This window comes from Notamacropus eugenii, chromosome 3 (assembly GCF_028372415.1).
Source record: "Notamacropus eugenii isolate mMacEug1 chromosome 3, mMacEug1.pri_v2, whole genome shotgun sequence".
NCBI lineage: Eukaryota > Metazoa > Chordata > Mammalia > Diprotodontia > Macropodidae > Notamacropus > Notamacropus eugenii.
In genome coordinates, this window is record NC_092874.1 from 201,877,157 (window position 1) to 201,898,779 (window position 21,623).

The 21,623-nt window shown below is 40.5% G+C and overlaps 1 protein-coding gene across 2 annotated transcripts in view; it reads left to right on the forward strand.

Moving 5' to 3' along the window:
- The window catches only part of CRACR2A (calcium release activated channel regulator 2A), a 222,323-nt gene that overhangs the window by 140,618 nt on the left and 60,082 nt on the right, over window positions 1–21,623 (forward strand). For both annotated transcript variants that reach the window (XM_072654002.1, XM_072654003.1), the window contains 3 exons: window positions 5,680–5,867; window positions 12,181–12,252; window positions 18,388–18,433. In XM_072654002.1, coding sequence (XP_072510103.1) covers window positions 5,680–5,867; window positions 12,181–12,252; window positions 18,388–18,433 — 306 coding nt within the window. The remainder of the gene's footprint in view (window positions 1–5,679; window positions 5,868–12,180; window positions 12,253–18,387; window positions 18,434–21,623) is intronic.

Genomic DNA, 21,623 nt, shown 5'->3' on the forward strand with positions numbered 1-21,623 from the left:
CCATAGAAAAGGACATCTGAAAGAAGCACAGTGCCACATGAAGGAAGGAAACTGCAACAGATTTGAGGAGCCACAGAGGCTTCCTGGGAAAAGGTTCATCTGAGTTAAACTTTAAAGGATGGGTTGGAATTTAGTAGTCAAAGAGAAGGAGAAAGGTCATTTTAGGGGGTCAGTCTGAGCAAAGGCACAGATGGGGTGAGAGGACAGGGAAGGTTCAGGGGAGAAAGATGTTGTCCAACTGCCTAATTTGCCTTATATACGATTGGAAACATTTCTACCATGGACAGACCCAGACACAATCTGTTTGTGTTTCAATTTGAATAGTGGGAAGCTATTTTTAGTGGAACCATCCAATCTCCTTGGAAAGCCTTTCCAGTGCAGGAGCAGGCTGGTGTTTGGGGCTCTCAGGGAAAGGATTGTGCAGCTGGTGTCCAGGTCAGAGGCAGAATGGATTCGGATCACAAAATTTAGAGAAAGGGGACTGTTTGGGTTGTTTCCTCAGCACTTAGTACAGTACCTGGTGTGTGTGTGTGTATGTGTGTGTGTGTGTGTGTGTGTGTGTGTGTGTGTGTGTGTGTGTGTGTATGTGTGTGTGTTTATGTTTATATAGTAAGCACTTACTTGTGTGGTTCTTTGTCCTTCGTTCTCAAAGAGGACCATGACATCAGGGAGGTGATGCTGTGACATGCAAGTGAATTGAATTTAAGTGAGGGAGGACTGTGTACGAGCCTCTTTCCTTTCCAGAGCCATCTGGATACAGTGGCAAGATATAGATCAGGATGTCTGGAGATGGCCCTGATGCAGTGGGAGACCTTGGCCTTTTCACTGCTAGCAGAAAGATCTCTGTAATCTCCTTCTGACCAGTTGTTGAACCCCCTTATCATCTGTGGGCTGAGAGCTCCAAAAGCATCCACTGCCACTGCAGATTCAGTTACTCCCAAGGCCTGCTCCAAGTTTGCTAGGGTCAGGACAGTGCTGGCAAGGCCTTGTGGTGGACTGAGCTCCACTCTTACCCAGGTGAGACAGACCTTTCCTGCTGACCTAAGTTGTCGTTGGCATCTATGGTCTGAGAGATCTGGAAACCACCACTGCTGCCAATGATTCTGTGGCCCTGAGGCCTTCTCTGGGTTTGCTGGGACCTGGTCTGCACTCCTCTCTCCATCTGGTGTAGCAAACCTTTCCTGCCCACCTTCCAAGTTGTCTTGGGCTGGAAATTTGTTTCCCTCCATCTTTTTGTGGGTTCTGAAGCTCTAGAATTTGTTTAGAGTCATTTTTTAAAGCTATTTAGAAGGGTTTGGGGGAGAGCTCAGGGGAGTCCCTGCTTTTACTCTGCCATCTTGGCTCTACCTCTATCTTTTCAAGCTAAGGTCTTCAACAGGTCTCGGTTTGACTGATGTGAAGTCAGAGAGTATGGAGTCAGAGCACGAAGTGGATCATTTCATCTAACCCTCCTCATTTTATAGATGAGGAAAATGAGGCCCAGAGAGTTCCCAAGGTCATACATAGTGGGAGAGCAAGGCTTTGGGCCCAGTTCCTACATCTGACTATAGCAGGATGATGTGGGTATCCTGATGCCTACATGGTCTCACCTACTACTCTGCTACCACAACAACTATTTCATCTTTATCTTTGGGTTTTCAGGACAAAGCATAGTACCTGGCATATAGCAGGGGCTTAATAAATGTTTCTTTGAATAAGTAATTTTGTGCTTACCATGTGCAGGCAGCGTGCTATGTATTGAGATGCAGAAACAAAGCAGCCTCTGTTATCTTATTCTCTTATTGAAGGTAGTGGAAGGAGAGACCATGGACACCAAAAATGTTAATAGAAAATATGTACAAAGTCATTTCAAGGGAGAAGAGCAGGAGCAACCTGAGGCGATTGGGATTAGCTTCCTGAAGGAGGTTGCCCTTGAGCAGAACATTTTTTAAAATGTATTTTATTTTTAATTTGTGGAATAAAATAAGCATTTCCATAATATAGTATAATAAAAAGATAATTGCACATGAAACTGCAAATTTACTATGTATAACTTGCTATTCTTTTTAAATATACAACAAAGTTATCATGTAAATTTCTTTTTTTTCTTCCCTCCCGTCCCTACCTCAGAGATGGCCACCATTTACATATATACATATGTATGTATGTATATATGTGTGTATATATACATGTATCCATGGATGTTTATATTTATCAGTTCTGTATATTTTTATACGTACCAGTTATATATACACACACATATACGTATTGATATATTTATCAGTTCTTTCTCCAGAAGCAGATAGCTTCTTTCTTCCTATGTCTTTTGCAGTTCATTTGAATTTGTAAGGAAGCCAGAGATTGCAAGGGGAGATGGCAGAACATTTCAGGTATGTGGCAGAGTTGCTCTCAAGGCCCTGAGACAGGTGATGGAATGTTATGTGCGTTGAAAAAGTTGTGATACATGATCGTGATGGAATACTGCTGTACTGTAAGAAAATGAGCTCTATGATTTTACGAAAACATAGACTTACATGAAATAATGAAGAGTGAAATGACCAGAACCAAAAGAATGTTGTTTCCAGTCATAGCAATATTGTTTTAAGAATAACTTTGACAAATAAGTCATTTTGATTATTATAAATACCCAAATTAACTACAAAGAACATGTGAAAAAAGATGATATGTGTATCCAGAGAAAGAACTGATAAAGAGAAGTATGCATAGAATGATTTCACACACACACACAAACACACACCCTTTGTGTCTAATGGTAGCTATCTCTAGGGCAGGAGGGAGAAAAGAAAGAAAAGGAAAAAAGAAATTTACATAATAACTTTATTATATATTTAAAGGAATAGAAACCGATAGATTTGCAGTTTTCTGTGCAATCATCTTTTTTATTGTACTGTGTTATACAAATGCTTGTTTTATTCCATAAATTAAAAATAAAATAAAATTAAAAATATATGCAGTGAACAGCACGTGAACACATCTGACTTCTAGGGAGAGTGCATGAAGTTGATTGACATGCCAAAAGCCCAGAAAGGAGGCCAGGGTCAGATTGTGAAGAGATTTAGAAGCCAAGCCAAATAGTTTGCATTTTCTCTCAGAGATAAGAGTAAGTTAACTGCCTCTTCTTGAGCAATGGAATGACACTGTGAGATCTGGGCTTTGGGAATATTAGTATGGCAGCTGGGTGGAAGATGGGACTGAAGTCTGGGGAACCAATCAGGAGGTTGCTGCAGCCATAGAGGGTGGCTAGGTGGTGCAGCAGATAGAGTACCAGTGCAGGAGTCAGGAGGACCTGAGTTCAAATCTCACCTCAGACACTTGACACTCACTAGCTGTGAGTCCTTGGGCAAGTCACTTAACCCCATTGCCTCATCCTGGGTCATCTTCAGTCATCCTGATGAATATCTGGTCACTGGATTCAGATGACTCTGGAGGGAGAAGTGAGGCTGGTGACCTGCACAGCCCTCCCTCACTCAGAACAAAGTCAAGTGCAAGTCATATCATTATTTCTCTGGTGGCATGGTCTTCTTCGGCAACAAAGGACGAACACACATCTTGCTGCAGCCATCCAGGTGCTTATGGTATGAGAAGAGAGGAGGGGACAGATACTGTCTGAGCAGAAACAACGTGACTTAGCAACCATTTAGAAATAAGGGCTGAGGGAGAGGATAAAGTCAAGTGTTAATAAATGCTTATGGAAAGGGCAGCTTGCTCTTTGTCATGGTCTGGGGCTATTTCCTTTTTTCTCTCTTCTTTATCCCTATTATACATGAAGTTTTTGCCAATTAGATTTATCTCTGAAATGAATGATGGCAATTCTGTTTAATTACTAGATGCTTGCCTAATTACCCAAGAACCCCTGAGGAATCTTCTAGAACTCCTTGTTATTCTCATCCTTCTCTCTATTCCACCAGTTGCATTAATTACACCAATTTTTTATAATATATTTTAAGGGTATAATTCTTTGTCTAGTAAAAGGATTGAAGAGATACAGAGATAGTCTATTGGTGGAGAGAAGTGACATTTCTGTGGTACCTTACTGCTTACAAAGTCCTTTCCACCACCCTGGAAAGGAGGTAGAAAAAATGGTATTCAGGCTATTTTACACTGCATTTTCTATATTAGAAAGTGAGGTGATTTGAATAAATGAATGAAGCATTATTGAAATACTTTACTACCTGCAAAGCGCTGTGCTGAGTGCTGGAGGTAGAAATAGAAAATTCTCAGTCCTGCTCTCAAGGAGCTCGCACTTTAATGGAGGAGACAACCCAGATGGAAATCTTCATCCAAAGGTCACATGGCTGGTGAGTGACAGGGCTGGGATTGGAAGCCAGCAGAGGGACATAATGAAAAGGTCAGCGTTCTAAGAGTCAAAAGCCCTGGACTTGTGGTCACTCTCATTTGTCCTTTGTTCTTGACAAGGACCATGATATCAGGGATATGATGCCATGACATCCAAGTGAATTGGATTTAAGGGAAGGAGGGCTGTTTGAGTCCCAGATCTAGCACTCAGTGGCTGTGAGATTCTAGAAAAAGTCACTTACCTTTTTTCATCATTGGTTTCAATTGTAAAATGAAGGCAAAAATACTTTCTCAACATCATAGGGTTGCTTTTGGGAAAACTTCAGGTATTATATGGCTATGATCTTCACTAGTATTGTTATCTAAGTTCAGTGGGGTTTTTTTCTCTGACCACTGCAAGTGATTTCAGGATAGATGAAAAAGGATCATAGCATTTAGATCTAAAGACCTAGTCCAGGGGTGGAGAACCTGTGACCTTGAGGCTACATGTGGCCTTCTAGGTCCTTAAGTGCAGCCTTTAGTTTGGATTCCGTAAAAAGGCCAACTTAAGGATCTATCAGGTCACATGTGGCCTCAAAGGTCCAGGTTCCCCCCTCCTGACTAGTTCAACTCCTTCATTTGATAAGGAAAATGGCAGACAAAGAGGCAGCAGTGGCTTGCCCCAGATCACTCAGGTAGGATTACAAAGAGCCAGAAAGGATCTCAGGATTTTTAGTCTAAATCTCTCATTTTCTAGATGTGGAAACTAAGGTCCGGGGGATGGGGGGCGGTGAAAGGATTTACCCAAGGTTACATAGGTGATAAGGTGCAGGACTAGGTTCCAAATCTAGGTCCTTGAACTCTAAATCCATTACTAAATCCATGATGCCTCTCTTTAAATGTTCTTTCATTGAGCTGTTGTTAGGGCTGCTTCCTAAGCAGAATGCTTTTTGGTTACCATACTGGGCTCCTCAAGATGAAAGTCACTGGGATTACTTAATTTAAAGAACAGAAGGCTAAGGAAAAGGATTTGATACTACCACTCAGATCTAAGGAGGGTAGTTTTGTGAAAAATGACTTCTCAGTGTTCTCTGCCTCAGTGCCAGCAGATTTTAAGTTTGGCCCTTGAAAAAGTATCCTTTCATGATTGAAGGATAGAGAATTCCCTTTTCTGCAGATTGAATAGATCTGCCTAGGCTAATTTATTCATGTCTTTCCTAATCACAAGGGAATAGATGAAAGAATCTCTTTCCTACATGAAGATATGGATGTAAAAGAGGGCATAGAATAATCTGATCAAGTCACAAAGGGAGAGGGGAAGGCCTCAGAATGTCCTGTTTTGGGGGACTGAGGAGGGTCTGACTGACTTGTCTTTTTCTCTTGACTTCTGTTACTCCTTTCTAGCTGGAAGGTCAGTTCACGGCCCTCAACCATGATAAGCATGAAGCCAAAGCAGAGAACACTAAACTTAAACTCACCAACCAGGAACTGGCCAAGGAATTGGAGCAGACACTGAGCGAGCTCCAGTATGCTCAGCTGCAGCTGGAGAGCCTACAGGAAGAGTCCTGCAAACTGCAGGAGGAAAAGGAGATGTGAGTGGTGAGCTAACGGGTAAATCATGTCACCTGACCTCGGATGACATCTCCCATGCCAGGTCCACCTTTCACCTATACTTCTATCAAAAGTTACCCATCTTGTATCTTCTGGAATGGAGGTCCTTCTTCCTGCCTTCCAAGGTTGTAACTCATTATCTGATCAAAGAATTGATCTAGTGTTAATGGAGATTCATGAATTAATGTTTTACCTCCTTGAAGACATAAAGCCTTAAGCCAGGGGTCTGCTGGAGCCCATCCACATTGTTAAATTCAAAGGGAGAGCTGATTGTTAAATTCAGTGGGAACATTTGTACCTCAGTAATCAGCAAATGCTACCAAACAGGGCTTTATTTCTTGTTCTTTTGATTGTCTAGTGCAGGGGTAGGGAACCTACAGCCTCAGACCCCATGTGGCCTTCTAGGTCCTTGAGTGTGGCCTTTTGACTGAGTCCAAATTTTACAGAACAAATTCTTTTATTAAGGAGATTTGTTCTGTGATGTTTGGGTTTAGTCAGAAGGTACCACTTGAGAACCTAGAGGGCTACATGTGGCCTTGAGGCTGCAGGTTCCCCATCCCTGGTCTACAGTCTAGACCTAAGGAAGTGATGGGAAAAATGTTAATAATGTGGGTTACACTTAAAAATATAGTGATCCTTTCCATATTATGGGGGATAGGAGTGTAATGCCTTCGCAATCTGGAAAATCCGCGTAAAATTTTTTGGCCCTCTCTTTGTACCAGAGGAGAAATCTGAATTTTTTTCTTTTTCTTTTATGGGATGTTTACAGTACATTATTGTGAAATGTGAATTGATATTATACAATACTATGCATATATTTTATGCATTTCTGAGTTTCTAAACTTTTTCTGTGTTGTCTGCTGGCTTTTACATGTCAGCTGCTTCTGCAAAACTCCCCCCAAAAATTCTCCTTTAATTTCTTATACTGATCACAATATATCAAAAACAAGATGGGGAAAGTCTCAATATGGAAGGAATAACTGTATATCCTACAGCTATTATTAAACCCTTACCAGTTCACCCCTGGCCTTAGCTCAAGGCAGTATGAAAAGCTGGAAAGAAACTCGAATAAGAGTCAGGAGATGGAAGGAAGGTATAGCCCCAGCTTTGCTGTGGAGGTTCTGAATTCCTAACATGTAATCTTAGATTCAGAAAACAGATCTTTGCCTTTATATGAGAAAGGCAGGCAGTATAGTGTGGTAAAATGAGCATTGGATTCAGAGTCAGGAAAATCCTGACTCACATAGGACTGGTTCTGCCACTAACTAGCTGTGTGATCTTAGACAAATTATTTTACCTCCTCTGGCCTCAGTGCCCTCATCTGTAAAATGTCTCTTTCTATGGTTCTAAAATCTAAATCTATGATGCAAAGAGCCTTCCCTAACTCCGACCTCCCTCACTCACCTGCAGCCTGTATTTCCACAAGACGATCAGTCAGTGAGTACCTGGGCAGCCTCTCTGGCTTTTAAAGCAGAGGAATAGAAGAGTCATCCCTGGGCACTGGTGGCTGCAGAGAGATGGATCAGAGAAGGAAGAGAATGAAGGAAGGGAGATGAGGGAGACCACTGTTATAATGGTGTAGGCAGGAAATAAAGAGGATCTAAATTAGGATGGTGGCAGTGTGATGGGAGGGGAGGAGACATGTGAGACATACATGTATCATTTCTTTATTCTTTCATAAACTCCCTGTTTCAGAGACTAGCTCCCTCAGTACTCAGTTTTTATAGTCAAAGCTATGGTTTTTCCAGGAGCAATGTATTGCTGTGAGACATGGACTATAAGGAAAGTTGAGTGCTTTCAAATTGTGGTTCTTAAGAAGACTTTTGAGAGTCCCTTAGAAAGCAATGAAATCAAATCAATCATTACTTAAAGAAATTAATTCTAACTTTTCATTAGAAGGTCAAATCCTGAAGCTAAAACTTAAATACTTTGGCCACATAATGAAAAGACAGAACTCATTGGCCAAAACTCTGATGTTGGGAAAGGTTGAAAGGCAAAAGGAAAAGGGGATGGCAGAGGATGAGATGGAGAGATAGTGTCATGGAAACAATGAATGTGAACTTGGATAGACTTTGAGAGAGAGTGGAGGACAGAAGCACCTGGCGTGCTGCGGTCCATGAGGTCATGAAGAGTTGGATACAACTGAATGACTGAGCAACAAGTAACCCATAGAAGTTTAATGTTTGTTGAACTGAATACTAGAAAAAATATTGGATCTGGGAGACAGAAAGATCGGAGTTTGAGTCTGGGCTCTGCTACTAATAAACTCCTTTGGACAATCAGTTACACTTTCCTAACCTCAGCTTCCTTATCTGTAGAGTAGGCACAATGAACTCGATAAGCTCCAAGGTCCTTCCTAATTCTAACATTTTGTAAAAGAGATCTAAGTAGGAGTTAATACTCCAGTGAAGCCATCTTGGAATTAATACTCATTCACCTAAGATCTGGAAAGAGTAAAACCAGAAGAGGCAGCCCCAGACTGACCATCAGATTCATTTAGGAAAAAGTCATGGTGATGGGGGGTGAGAGAATTCTCAGAGCTACATGATGCTATCTGAAGGCTCAAAGCAAGAGAGGGCCAGGAGTGGGCTGTTTTTCCAAGGTTCCCTGAATCATTTGCTCTTCCTGTTCAATGATACACAAGGGGATCATTTTAAAGAGACAGACCCCTCTGCATTGACTCATGTACAGGGAGGGCCAGAAGCAGAAAGCTGGCTCTGTACAACTCCTGGTGAAAAGTGGTATTTGAAATACAAAGACAAAAATAGCCGCGACCCTGCCCTGAAGATGCTTAACGCTGAACCATACAAAAGATATATATAGAAAAAAATCCAATGAAGACATATAATCATGATTTCAAATTTGGAGGTGGTTTCAGGGGCCATCTAATCCATCCCAAACCCCAAAACACATCCTCCCTGCAAGATACCTGACAAGTGTTCATTTGATTATTTACATCATTTCAGCGGCAGCTAGGTGACCAAGAGGATAGAGTTCCAGGCCCGGTGTCAGGAAGACCTGCATTCAAATCCAGCCTCAGACTTGCTAGCTGTATGACCTTGGGCAAGTCATTTAAATCTCTACCTCAGTTTCCTCATCTGAAAATGGGGAATAATAATAGCGCTTACTTCCTAGAGTTGTGAGAATTAATTGAGATAATATTTTGTAAAAAACCTTATCACAGTTCCTGGTACTATAAAATGTTACTTATTACCATTTTTGAAACAAATAAGCAAGAAAAGAAACTATATTAAGTCTCTCTTAACTCTCAGTCACCAATCATCTTGGAGGCAGCCCAGGTCCCTAGAAAATCATCAAAAGATGCCTATACCCTTAGACTTCATGGGGAACACCCAGAAGACCTAAATCCATGCCCTTCAATCTCATCATATTGATTGAAGCACTCATCAAATTGGGCAGGGTGTTCCCTGGTCATCCCTATTTATATACACTCAGATCAAGAAACTTCTCAGGAAGATATAATGACTGGTTAATGTCACATAGGAGACCTGGGACAAGATCCAGTGTGATTTCCACTAATTTATAATCTGATAATGCTGGAGATGATAATTTGTGAAGGTAGGAGTTGGGATGAGAGAGTAAGAAATCTTTCTCCTCCTCCTCCTCTTTCTTCCCCTTCGCTTCTCCTATAGATCTTGACATATGTATTTAAGTAATAGCTCATAAATGGATATACTCTTCCTTTTTGGTTATTTGTTTAGCTATCCCAGCAGACACCAATGAAAGTCAGTTTCTCTCCTTTTTTTTTCTTTTTATATTTTACATCTTCAACTGTTGACTTGGTGCCTACCAATGGGCCAGGGGGCATTGGATAATGTGACAGTGAGGCAGCAGGCAGGTACACAAATAGACTCTTTTGGGAGGACCCAGGCTTAAGGTTTTTTTTTTTTTAATTATTCCTTTTCTAGTAGAATGTCATCCTCCAGGCAGAACCTCTCTGGAGGGAGGGGGCTCAGTAGGGGGCAAAGGAGACTTGGGAAGGAGTCAGAAGGAAAGGTGGAGGGTGAAAGTCGATAGGGCTAGAGCAGCCTGTCTGAGCACTATACAGATCGGAGCAGAATCTTCAAGATGGGCAGGTATTTGGGGACTCAGTTTGAATAATGGAAAATATATTGCTATCTACTCAAGTTCAAATTAAATATCATGGTAATAAAGCACTGGGAATTTCTAGCTCTACAGGATACAGGGAAGTTTTGTTACATAATTAGGATTGTCTGAGGTAAGCTAGAATTCGATTTGTTTGTTACTGCTGCACATCAAGTCTGTAATTATTGCATAATGATAGAGGGCAATTCTAGAGGGATTATGGGAGGGAGTGAGAGAGAGGGAGAGATTCACTCCATGGAGACCTCCAAAGGAACCAAGTTATTATCAGCTTGGTAGGGAATATCCTACAGCTACATTCACAGATTTTTCCCCTTTCCATCACTTTCTCCTTCTGCCACCACATGCTTTCTTACCAATGTCCTACTATTGACCTTACTGCAGAGAGGGTGAAGGAACCTCTTCTGTACCATCCACACCACTTGGGTGAGGATGGTTATATTCTGTATTTATATTAATGAATGAATAAATGAATGAATGAAAACTCATGTGTTAATCACACACAAGGTACAAAGCACTGTGCTAAGCACAGACCTTGATCTCAAGGAGCTCACCTTCAAATGGAATTAAATAGCACATACGGGAGCTTTTAGGTACCAGTCCCATGGTTCCAGGGTACAAAGAATCCTCTTTAATGTCATTTCCAGTGATAAAATGATATCAGTTTCTAATCTTGATCCATTGACAGTAGCAAGCACATTGATGGTAAGAACTTTCTTCTCTGCATTTTCAGTAGATTCAGTAGCTCTAGCTCCAGTAACCCCAGAAGCAGGGGTCAGAGCACATCTCCATATCTCCTAAGCACATGCAGGAACTTTATGAATACAAGTATAAAACACTCTTTGTGGAAATAAAGGCTACGCAAATAATTGAGAAAATATTGATTGCTTATAGGGAGGCCAAGCCAAAACAATAATAATTATACTACTACCTAAGTTAATTTGCTTATTCATTGTCACACCGATGAAACTATTAAAGGATTACTTTGTAGAACTTGAAAAAAAATAACAAAATTCATGTCAGAACAAAAAGTGAAAGGAAAGGGGCCTGTCAGTACCAGATCTCAAAATACACTACAAAACAGCCATCGTTAAATGATTTGTTGCTGGTTAAAAAATAGAGGTTGATTAATGGAAAAGATTAGGAACACAATATTCAAAAGCAAGTGAACACAGTAATCTAATGTTCTTCAAAACCAAAGATCCTGGGGACTGGGATAAAGACTTACCATTGAACAAAAGGTGCTCAGAAAAATGGAAAACAGAAATGAGGTGAAGATCAACATCTGACATCATATAGATAAATGCCAAATGGATCGATGACTTTTATGGATGATAAAAGGTCACATCATAAACAGATTAGAAGGACAATGAAAAAAAATGTGGATTGGCTCTATGAATATGGAGAGAGCTCCTGACCAAAGAAAGGATAAAGAGGACTATAAAAGAGAAAATGCAATTTTGATTACATAAAATTTTAAAATTTTTCATAAAAAGCAAATGAGGCTAAGATTACAAGGGAAAAGCAGTTAACTAGAGAAACATTTTGGCAAAAATGTTTAATGAAGGAGAAAAAGAAATCATACTTCCAAACTCCAGAAAGAGAAGAAAGAAGCGTTTTCTCCATTCTCACCTGGAACTAAGCTCAACAAGCATTTTTAAGTATCTTTTATGTGCCAGGCACAATGCCAGCTGTTGGAAATACAAAGGCAATTATTGAAAGATGACTTAGTGAAGAATGCATAGGCACGTAACCTAAAAGAAAAGAAAAGAAAGAATGAAAAAGGAGGAAGGGGAGGGAGAGGGGGACAAAGAGGAGGAAAAGAACTGCTCCTACTACCACCATTACTACTATTACTAATATTTTTGAGGAAAGGGAGATCAGACTAGAGATTGGTATGCATACCCTTGGTCCCTAAGAAGGTTGAACAACTCTGTCAGAGTAGAATAAAGTTCACTTTAGAAGTTATAAACAAAGGTATGTTGAGTCATCTCCTAAATGGTTTAGAGCATCTCTTTCTCTTGCTCAGATCCCATCCCGTCTGCTATGGCACATTATCCATGGTACATCCCTGTGGGATGGGCTCATATGGAAGTCTGATTTCTTCACTGCGTCCACTTTCATTTTGCCTACTGTGGCTCACAAACTCTGTGGTTTCCTATTTCCCAGGGAAGTATACCGGGTGACAGAAAATTTGCAGAGGGAAAAGACAGGACTTTTGAAACAGCTGGATTTCTTAAGGTAAGTCTATAGCTGGTGTTCACAATACTGTATTCCAGACAACTCAGTTTGGAAGTACCATTCCAAAGTTACCTTATCTCCTACAATCATAAACCATAGTATGCAATTTTTTCCTCTTATTTTTTTTTATTAATCACATATAAAAAAATTTAACATTCATTTTATAAAGTTCTGATTCCCAAATTCTCTCTCTCTTCTTCCCCTCCTTCCTCTTTGAGAAGGCAAGCAATTTGATGTAGATTATTCATGTGCAGTCATGCAAAACATATTTCCACATTAGCCATGTTGCAAAAGAAAACACTGATTAAAAAAAACACAAGAAAAATCAAGTTTAAAAGGTATGCTTTGACTCCATCAGTTCTTCCTCTGGAGGTGAATAGCATTTTTCTTTCTAAGTCCTTCAGAATTGTCTTGGATCATTGTATGGCTAAGTCACTCACAGCATATCCCTGCACAATATTGCTGTTGCTTTGTACCCAGTACACTATGCTTTGCATGAGGTCATGTAAGTCTTTCCAGGTTTTTATGAAAGCATCCTACTCATTATTTCTTTTAATACAATAATATTCCATCATTATCCTTGTCCAACTGTTCCCCAGCTAATGGGCATCCCCTTGATTTCCAATTCTTTGCCCCCAGAAAAGCACTGCTATTAATATTTTTGTACATATAAATCCTTTTCCTTTTTATTTTTTTAAATCTCTTTTGAGATAGAGATCTAGTAGCAGTATTGCTAGGTCAAAGGGTATGCAGACTCGTAATATTGCTTCATGGTATTTAGTATCTTCTTCTGTTTACTCATATCTTTAGCCTCAGATCTTGATTTCAGATTTAGCACCTCGCCCCATTTTCTCCTACACTGTTGGATGGAATCAAGCTCTATTTGGTCCTGATCTTGCTTCCCTAGCTTTCTACTGCTGGCTTCCAGTTTCCTTAGTATGTCTATAAATAGGTTCCTGGAGGGTTTCAATGTCCCCAGATTCAGAGCTCTATGGTTGTATTTCCCTGATCAGAGCAGTAAGAGGTTTTCTTTTACCCCTGGCTGTTTTTGATCATGTAAGGCCTCCTCTGTGTCTCCTGGGACTTCCCCTGACCTGAGGGCTGTTGTGTTCAACTTCTCTTCCCCTGGAGTTTCCACTTTTGCTTCTGTGTCTTTGGAGCCTTGTCGGTCAGGGCTCTATAGATATTGATCCCTGGAGTTTTTCTGATTAGGGCAGTGCTGTGTGTTCCATGCTGTGGGTTTCTGGCCTACTCACCTTTGCTCATGCTGGTTTTTTGGGCAAGATCCATCTTCCAGCATCTGTAGCTTCTGAGTATTTTGGTGTGGTTGTTGTTCTGTGTCCGACTGAGTGAATATATTGTATTTCCTCTGGGATTTTTTAGCCATTGTTCTATCTGGTGCTCTTTTTAGATCATTGCTGAAATAAAAATGGAAGAGTTAGATTCCTTTGTACCTTTCATTAGGACATCATGTTTTAAATTCATTTTTATGGGTTAATTATGAAATCTTTGACTTGAAAGCATAATTGGGCCACAGCACCTAGTGTCTGAAATATTCTGAATTTTGAGCATGCGTTAAATATAATGCATTTCAGATTCATACCAGTCAGTATATTATTCAAGCCAGTTTAAACAAGGAGTGAATATGGAAGTGAAACGGCCAGGTTTTAGCAAAATTGGCAGGGGGGAGGGGTAAACGTCGACAACAACTTACTTCTTGGGAAACCTCTGATTAAAAATAAAACAGAACAAGATGTACAAGGACATCACTTTTGAGCTGTGTGTTCTTTGCCTTTGTATTTAGAAGAAATAAGAGGGAAAATTTAGACAAACAAGAAAGAAGGAATAGAAAACCCTTGAAAAATACTTAAGAATTTTGTTTTTTTTAACTAGCAGAACATTTACGCAAAAGTATATCACTGGGGCCTTTGCAGAGTTACTACACAGTTACCAAACTAACCTGAGCTGACAAATTAAAAGCAGAAAACTGAGCCATAGAGTACAGACCTGGAAGACACACATGGCCACCAAAGTGAGGATCAATGCTATTGAGAGAAAGGAAGATAATCTGGAAATGGGTAAAACAGAGGAAACAGAGAGGAGATGAGAGGCCTCAGAGGGAAGTTAATTTGCAACTATGGAAAGAAGAAGGAAGTAAATACTTTCCTAAAAAAGAAGGGTTAATTTTCCAGTGTAGCTCTCTTCTCACTCTGTCTTGCCCTCCTTGCTATGCATAGCAACAAGACTTGGACTAATAGGGAGTGACAGAGGAAGCAAGCAGGAGGGATGAGATGTAGCAGCAACAGGAGGTACCACAGTCTAGTAGGACCTAGAGATTAAGAGGATATGGGATACACCTCTTGATCACTGCACATTTGAATGGAAAATCAGAAGAATCGAAGGGAAAGGAGGAAGCAAGATAGCAAGCAAGGCCAACGCCCAAAGAGTTGGCCCTACCTGGAGGACCATGCTATTAGTAGGATAGAGAACAAAAATGCATTCAATGTTAGGGCTTCGGTCCCAAGCACATACCTTATCTTGCGACAAGAAGAGTCTAATTTTGAATACGGAGTTCCTGAGTCTTTACATAATGATGCTGACACTTTCCATGAGTCAAATACCATCTAGGAAAGGTATTGAATTGTCTTTGCTGCTTTATCCACTCAGAGGAGGAGGAGTTACAGGAGCAGAAGACTAAGCAAACTGAACTGTGCCTTTCCTAGAATTCTTGGCTTTGGAGCATCCTATATATGATTTGAAGAAACATTGGGAACCAAACTACACTGTAACTATTTTATGTATTGCTTATATTTCCATATGGCAATATTAAAATATTACATGCAGTAACTGAGCATTCTTGTCCATTCCTGTAGTAATATATGCTTTAGAAGAAATGATCCACTGAAACTCTACTAACTGCCTAGACAGAGTATAGTTCCTTTATTGTTTATGCTTAGATAGCCAAGACTCACCACAGATTCCAAGTCTAGTATGAATAATAAGAAGGTCACAATAGCTCTCAAAAGCAAAACTTTTCAAATAAAGTGATGAGAAACAAAGCTTAGAAGTTCAGGATATTAATTATATAGAACTACTTTTAGTGATTAGTAGTTTAGTAACTAGTGGATGTATTCAAAGGCAAACTTCTGGAGCTTAGTAAGTTTTATGGGACTCTACAGAGTATGTAGAGAAAGGTAAGCTATTAAAAGACAATGGATTGATTATCAAAAATTACATAAGCAAATAGTACAAGCCTTTCTTTATTTTGCCTAGAGGCACCAAGGTTTTCATTAATTTTTCAGGTTAACAATACCTACTCTTTTCATAGGTCTTTGTGGCAATGTCAGAGTCTAGAAACATTAATTCGGAATGAGGCAGAACTATAGCCCTGATTCCATACCACATCACCTTCACACTGACCATCAGCTTCAACCTCCTTATCTTCTTGAACTCTCACCCTCAGACCACCATTGTTTCTGATGACTTTTATCTTATCTTTCCTGAAATCTTTGTGCCCCATCCCTCTGTTTTCTAGCTCCCCTTTCAAGGGTATAGAGAGCTTCAATCTCAGTCCCTTGTCAAGGTCTAGATTTGAAGACCTTCTTGACCCAGAACCTACTGCTTCAGTAGAAACACAACTTACTTCCCCTGAAAGACTCTGTATCCCTGACTAATCTCTCATATACAAGGCAGTTATGGGTCAGGAAGAAAATAAGACATACTCTTAGCTCCCATGATCAAGTCTCCCTGCTTCTTCTGTCCTGCTCTCCAAGATGCTTAGAGAGGGAACAGGCTGATACAACCCTTCCTTATTACATAATCCTTGAAAGTAGGGTCCTACTCAACTGTCGTATGGATATCAAAGTCCTACAGTTTCCCTTTTCACCTGTGATTCAGTCATCAAGTGACGAAGCAAATTCCAACAAACTTCTCTTACTTTCACTCCCCGTCTTCTCATCTCAAACCAACTGTATTCTACTTGATCGCTTATAAACTGAGAGGAGACAGCTCTGAGAAGACTGAGAGCAGAAAGGAAAAGGGTAGAGATTGCTCTTTTTCCATCTTGCCCTCTGGAAGCCATCTTTTTGCACTCAGAAAGCTTCCCCTGAAAGACTCTGTATCCCTGACTAATCTCTCATATACAAGGCAGTTATGGGTCAGGAAGAAAATAAGACATACTCTTAGCTCCCCACTTGGATACTCTCAGCCTTCTTCTGCATCACTTAGAAGCTGATTCTTGTTTGTGACTCATTCTTTCAAGTTCACCCAAGTCATGAACATTGGCTTCTAGTACTCTCCATTAATTTCCCAAGGAGTTCAGTACCTGGATCACAATCTTCCTCTCTCCCTTAAACCCTGCTCTCATACTTGTGGATTATGTTGCCATATGGATGTTCCTTCGAACACCCTCGCCTGCCAATTCGTCAGGCTTCTGAACTACTTCCATCATCTATTGCTTCTCCTTAAGTTATCTACCTACAAGCATAGTCACAGTTTAGATCTTACCCGTAACTGTATTACATTCATGATTGTAAACTTTAAAGTTCTCCCCTCTGGTCATAATATCCTGTCCTTCTATCTCTTCCTATGCCTTACTTCACTTTTTTAGAACCTCCAGTTACTCTACTTTTCCCTGTTATGCTAATCCAATCACCCCTTCTCTGACTTCAGTTTCTTCCCTTTACATCCTCTGCCTTTGAATCCCTGTCACAAATCTTCTACCTTTCAACCCCCACCATCTTGTCCTTTCACTAGTCATGCCTCCTATAACCCAAGGTTGCATCTTTCTCTCCCTGTGCTGCAGATTGAACTTGGAGAACATCCCATAACTGTGTCAACTGGGTCTATTACAAATTTATGTTATTTACCCTCAGCTGAGACCTCACTGCTGCATGGCAATCCTTTTATTCTTCCTGCCTTGACTCTTGTTTTTCACACCTTGTGAAATGACTATTTGAAGTCTTGTCTTCCCTCCTCAGACCCTCTAGACTACTCCTTCCATCATCAGAGGAACTTTCTTCTTACTTCTCTGAAAACAATTGAGGTCATCTGCCATCCATTATAGAAGGCCATCCTTCTCTATCTTATTCCTCAAGATCCCTCTACATCATCCCTAGCCCTCCTTTGTTCTAGCATCTGAAAGAGAAATGACCCCTTTTCCATGTCAAGACCAACATCTGTAACTGCCCTTGTTTCCAAACTCTCCCATCTTTCTTCCAGGAACTTATCCTTTCACTTGTTCTCATTCATTTTCATTCTCTTTCCCTCACCCTCAACTTCTCTCTTTCCTCTTCACTTCCTCCCTTTCCTCTCCTCTTCACCTCCCTCTTCCTTTCTTTTTTCTCCCTCCCTCCCACCCCAAATACACCGTTCAGGTTTCCTTACCAACTGATAACTTTCATGCTGCTACAAACATGCCCAGGTCTCCCCATACTTAAAAACTTTCATTTAATCTTGATGTTCCCTCAAGTCATCATTGTCTTATGTCTCTTCTCTCTAATTGTTGTCTCCTACCTAAAATGACCTTCTGTTTTCTCTGTCCTCCATGTGGTGGTCATGGACTGTCTCCTTTATATTCCCCAGTATCTAGCACAGTATAGAGATTTGTTGAGTTGAGCTTCTTCCTTGGATCACTGCCATCTGGGGAAACTAATCCCTAGTAAGAATTCTCAAAAGCTCTGGTGATTCTCATGAGCAAAGTGACTATAAGAGGTCAGATAATCAGGGGTCCACAACCTGGAAGAGAAGAAATTTGTCAAGGGAATACAAAGAATATTTGGTAATTTTTTTTATTTATTTGTTCAAAGCTTCAGTAAATTCTAGGATTGATTTAATTTCATATTGAATATGGGGAACAGAAAAGTTTTCTGAAGGCCAAGGGACATGAGCATCCAAAAAGATTAGTAATCCCTAATCTCACTCATCCTTACTCCCTCTTCTTCATAAGAAGGACTACAAGTAAACCATTCTCTAGCTCCCAATCCCCAGAAGAAGAGTCCTACAGTCTCTTGCCTTCTCTGTCTCTCAGGGGCCAAGAGGATGGCACAAGAAGTGGTCAGAATAAGTCAATCCTGTGAAACAAGTTTCACACATGACTTGATTTCTCTTTGTTTCATTTCCCCTTCTGTCTTTCAGGGAAAAGAACAAGCACCTACAGGATGAGCGGGACATATGTTTGCAGGTAATATATCAAGGCCACTTTCCCCAGGGAATGGGCAACAAGGGATTGGGCCATATAGGAAATGAGTTACATTCTCTACATGGCCTAACAAACTCCAAATCCTGGTGAAGAGAATTATGTTAGATACTTTGGACTATTCAGGAAGGACACTATTATAAAAAGTCTGAGCAGCTAACCAACTCTGCTGTAACGCGGTCCTTAGTCAGACACATGTTAGAGGAACCAGAGATGTTTATCCTGGAGAAGTCTTCAAAAAGGAACATGATCACCATTTTTAAGTATTTGAAGGGCTGTCATGTGGAAAAGTAAGGGACTGGACTCATTCCGTTTGCTACAAGAGGATGAGATTTGCAGAGAGATTTAAAGGTTCACGTAACAAAAACTTGCAGACAAGTAGAGCTATCCCAAAGTGACACAGGCTGCTTCAGCAGGTAGTGCATTCCCCTTAATTAGAAGTCTTCAGTCAAAAGCTGGATAACCATCTATTGGGTTTGGTGAAGAGGGCATTGTCAGTCAGGTACAGTTTGAACTAGATGGCCTTGGAGGCCCCTTCTTATCCTGATGTATTCTGTGCTTCTATGACTGTATGTTCCCAAATAGCACAAAGTGCTAAACTGACCCTGAAGGCTTCCCCTTTTGATCTTAGCTTCTATTCAGCTCTCTGTGAAGATGATGCCAGGGCATCTGCAAACATGCACCTTAGTGAGGGAAGATAGGAAAGGGGCCTGGGGTAGCTTCACATAGACTTACTTCCTTGCAAGTAGTGAAGTCACCCCACCTTGCCTTTGTTATGTGACCTGAGGCAAATCATCATTCGACCTCTTCATTTATGTTCTGCTGCAACATAAAGGAGAATATTCTCCAACCTACTTCCTACTTTACTGGGAGGTTATAAGTTGAGATACTTAGAAGAAGGCACAGGCTCATAGGATTTATTAGATCTGGGATGGGCTTTCAACATCACCCAGTCTGGGGGTTCTTAACCATTTTTTTTTTTTGTCATGGACTTGTTTGGTAGTGTGGTGAGACCTATGCTTCTTCTCAGAATCATGTTTTTAAATATATAAAATAAAATATATAGAATTACAAAAGAAAAAAGAAATATTAAATTGAAATGCGTTTGTCAAAATATAAAAAAAAAATCACCAAGTTTACAGCCCACAGATTAAGAACCTACTGACTGAGGGCAGCTAGGTGGCACAGTGAATAGAGCACCAGCTGTGGAATCTGGAGGACCTAAGTTAAAAATGCAGCTCTGATACTTACTAGCTGTATAACCCTGGGCAAGTTATTTAATCCTATTGCCTCCAAAAGAGAGAGAAAAAGAGGAAAGAAGGAAGGAAGGAAGGAAGGAAGGAAGGAAGGAAGGAAGGAAGGAAGGAAGGAAGGAAGGAAGGAAGGAAGGAAGGAAGGGAGGAGGGAGGGAGGGAGGGAGGGAAGGAAGGAAGGAGGGAAAGAAGGAAGGAAGGAAGGAAGGAAGGAAGGAAGGAAGGAAGGAAGGAAGGAAGGAAGGAAGGAAGGAAGGAAGGAAGGAAGGAGGGAAGAGAGAAAGAGAGAGAGAAAGAAAGAAAGAAAGAAAGAAAGAAAGAAAGAAAGAAAGAAAGAAAGAAAGAAAGAAAGAAGGAAAGAAAGAAACCCGTTGACTGATCCAGCTCCTTTAGTTAGGGAGACTGAGGTCAAGTGATTTGTCTAGACTTGCAGAGCCAGGAATTAAACTCCTATGTCCTAACTTGGAATCCAGTGTCCTTTCCCATCACATTGCCTCTCAAGTCAAGGGAGAAAGGTTTAGGGCTTCTTCCATGCCGTCTATTATCCACATGAGTTTGGGCTAGCTTTGTAACCCTTCAGAGCCTCACTTTCCTCATCTGTAAAATGGGAATAGTAGTCTACTTCTTGGGTTGTTGTGAAGATCAGAAAAGACAACATATGTTAGAGTGCTATTTAAATATGAGCTATTATTATAAAGCAGCTCTGCTTTGAGTCTTGTCCAAGGTGGTTTAATTGGAAAAGATCTCATTAGAATTCTGTTTCTTTTGTAAAGCAGACCTGCAGCACACTTGTACCCCTTCTTGGCTCTTATTGCCAAGGGTCTGGCATCAACATATTTATGTTCCAGTTGCATAATAAAGGTGTTAAGGATTAAAGTAACATAGAATTTGTTTTAAGGCTTTAGACTAAAAGTGACCCTGATACCCTGTTCCCTCTCCCTGCCTGCTGGACTCAGGATTGTTTGAAAAGGGAAAAGGGATTATGATCTCAAGTGAAGGACTTGGGAAAAAAGTAAGTGCAAATAATCTTTATGCCAAATAATAATTAAAGATTCATTGGGAAGTCATCATATCTTCAGGCACCTGGGAAGCAGCAGCACATCCTCTTCCCCCATTAAACTGTGTTTGGGAAACATAAGGTTAGCTAATTAACATGAAATTCTTTCTGTTATGTGATATGATCCTGCTTCCTCCCCACCCCCAAGACTTCTGTTAGGGGACATTGACAAACAGAGCATAAGGTGCCCCTCCCTTTCCACCAACACCATCTTCAAATCCTTTCTTATCCATAGGAAGGAAGCAGAATAAAGGTTAAGTGACTAGTTGAAATTTCCCCTTTTTTTCATTTATGTTGAAATTTGGAGATAAGAAGGGAGAAAAGCTTTTATCAGTAGCGTAGACAGGTTGATATTTATACATATGTGATTTTAGAAGAAAGGGCAACTTGACCAAAAATCCTTTTCCAGTCTCACACCTAAAGTATTACTATTAGCAATTTACACAATGAGAAGGCCACAGAATCTAAAGCACCTCAGAGGTCATGTAGTCAGTCTTCACTTCACCAAGAATAGCCTTTGCAAAATCTTTGACAAGGAAATCGTCTAATTTCTGAGTAAAGTTGGTTCCACCTGGACTATCTATCACTTTGCCCCACCCCCCACCACTTCTTAGATGCAGAAACAAGTTCAGATAGGCAGGAGAACTTGGCCAAAGTCACAGTGACACTGTGAAAAAGGAGACTGGAACAAGAAACACAGAATCTCTGAGATAGAAGGAAGTTGAGAGACCACCTAGTCCCAGCCATACCTGACCAGTAGCCCCTCCAAACAACATCTCCAGAAATAATCATTCAATCTTTTTAAAGATATCTAGTAAGAAGGAACCCCCAGCTCTGAGAAAGCTTGGCTAGCTCCCCTTGTTAG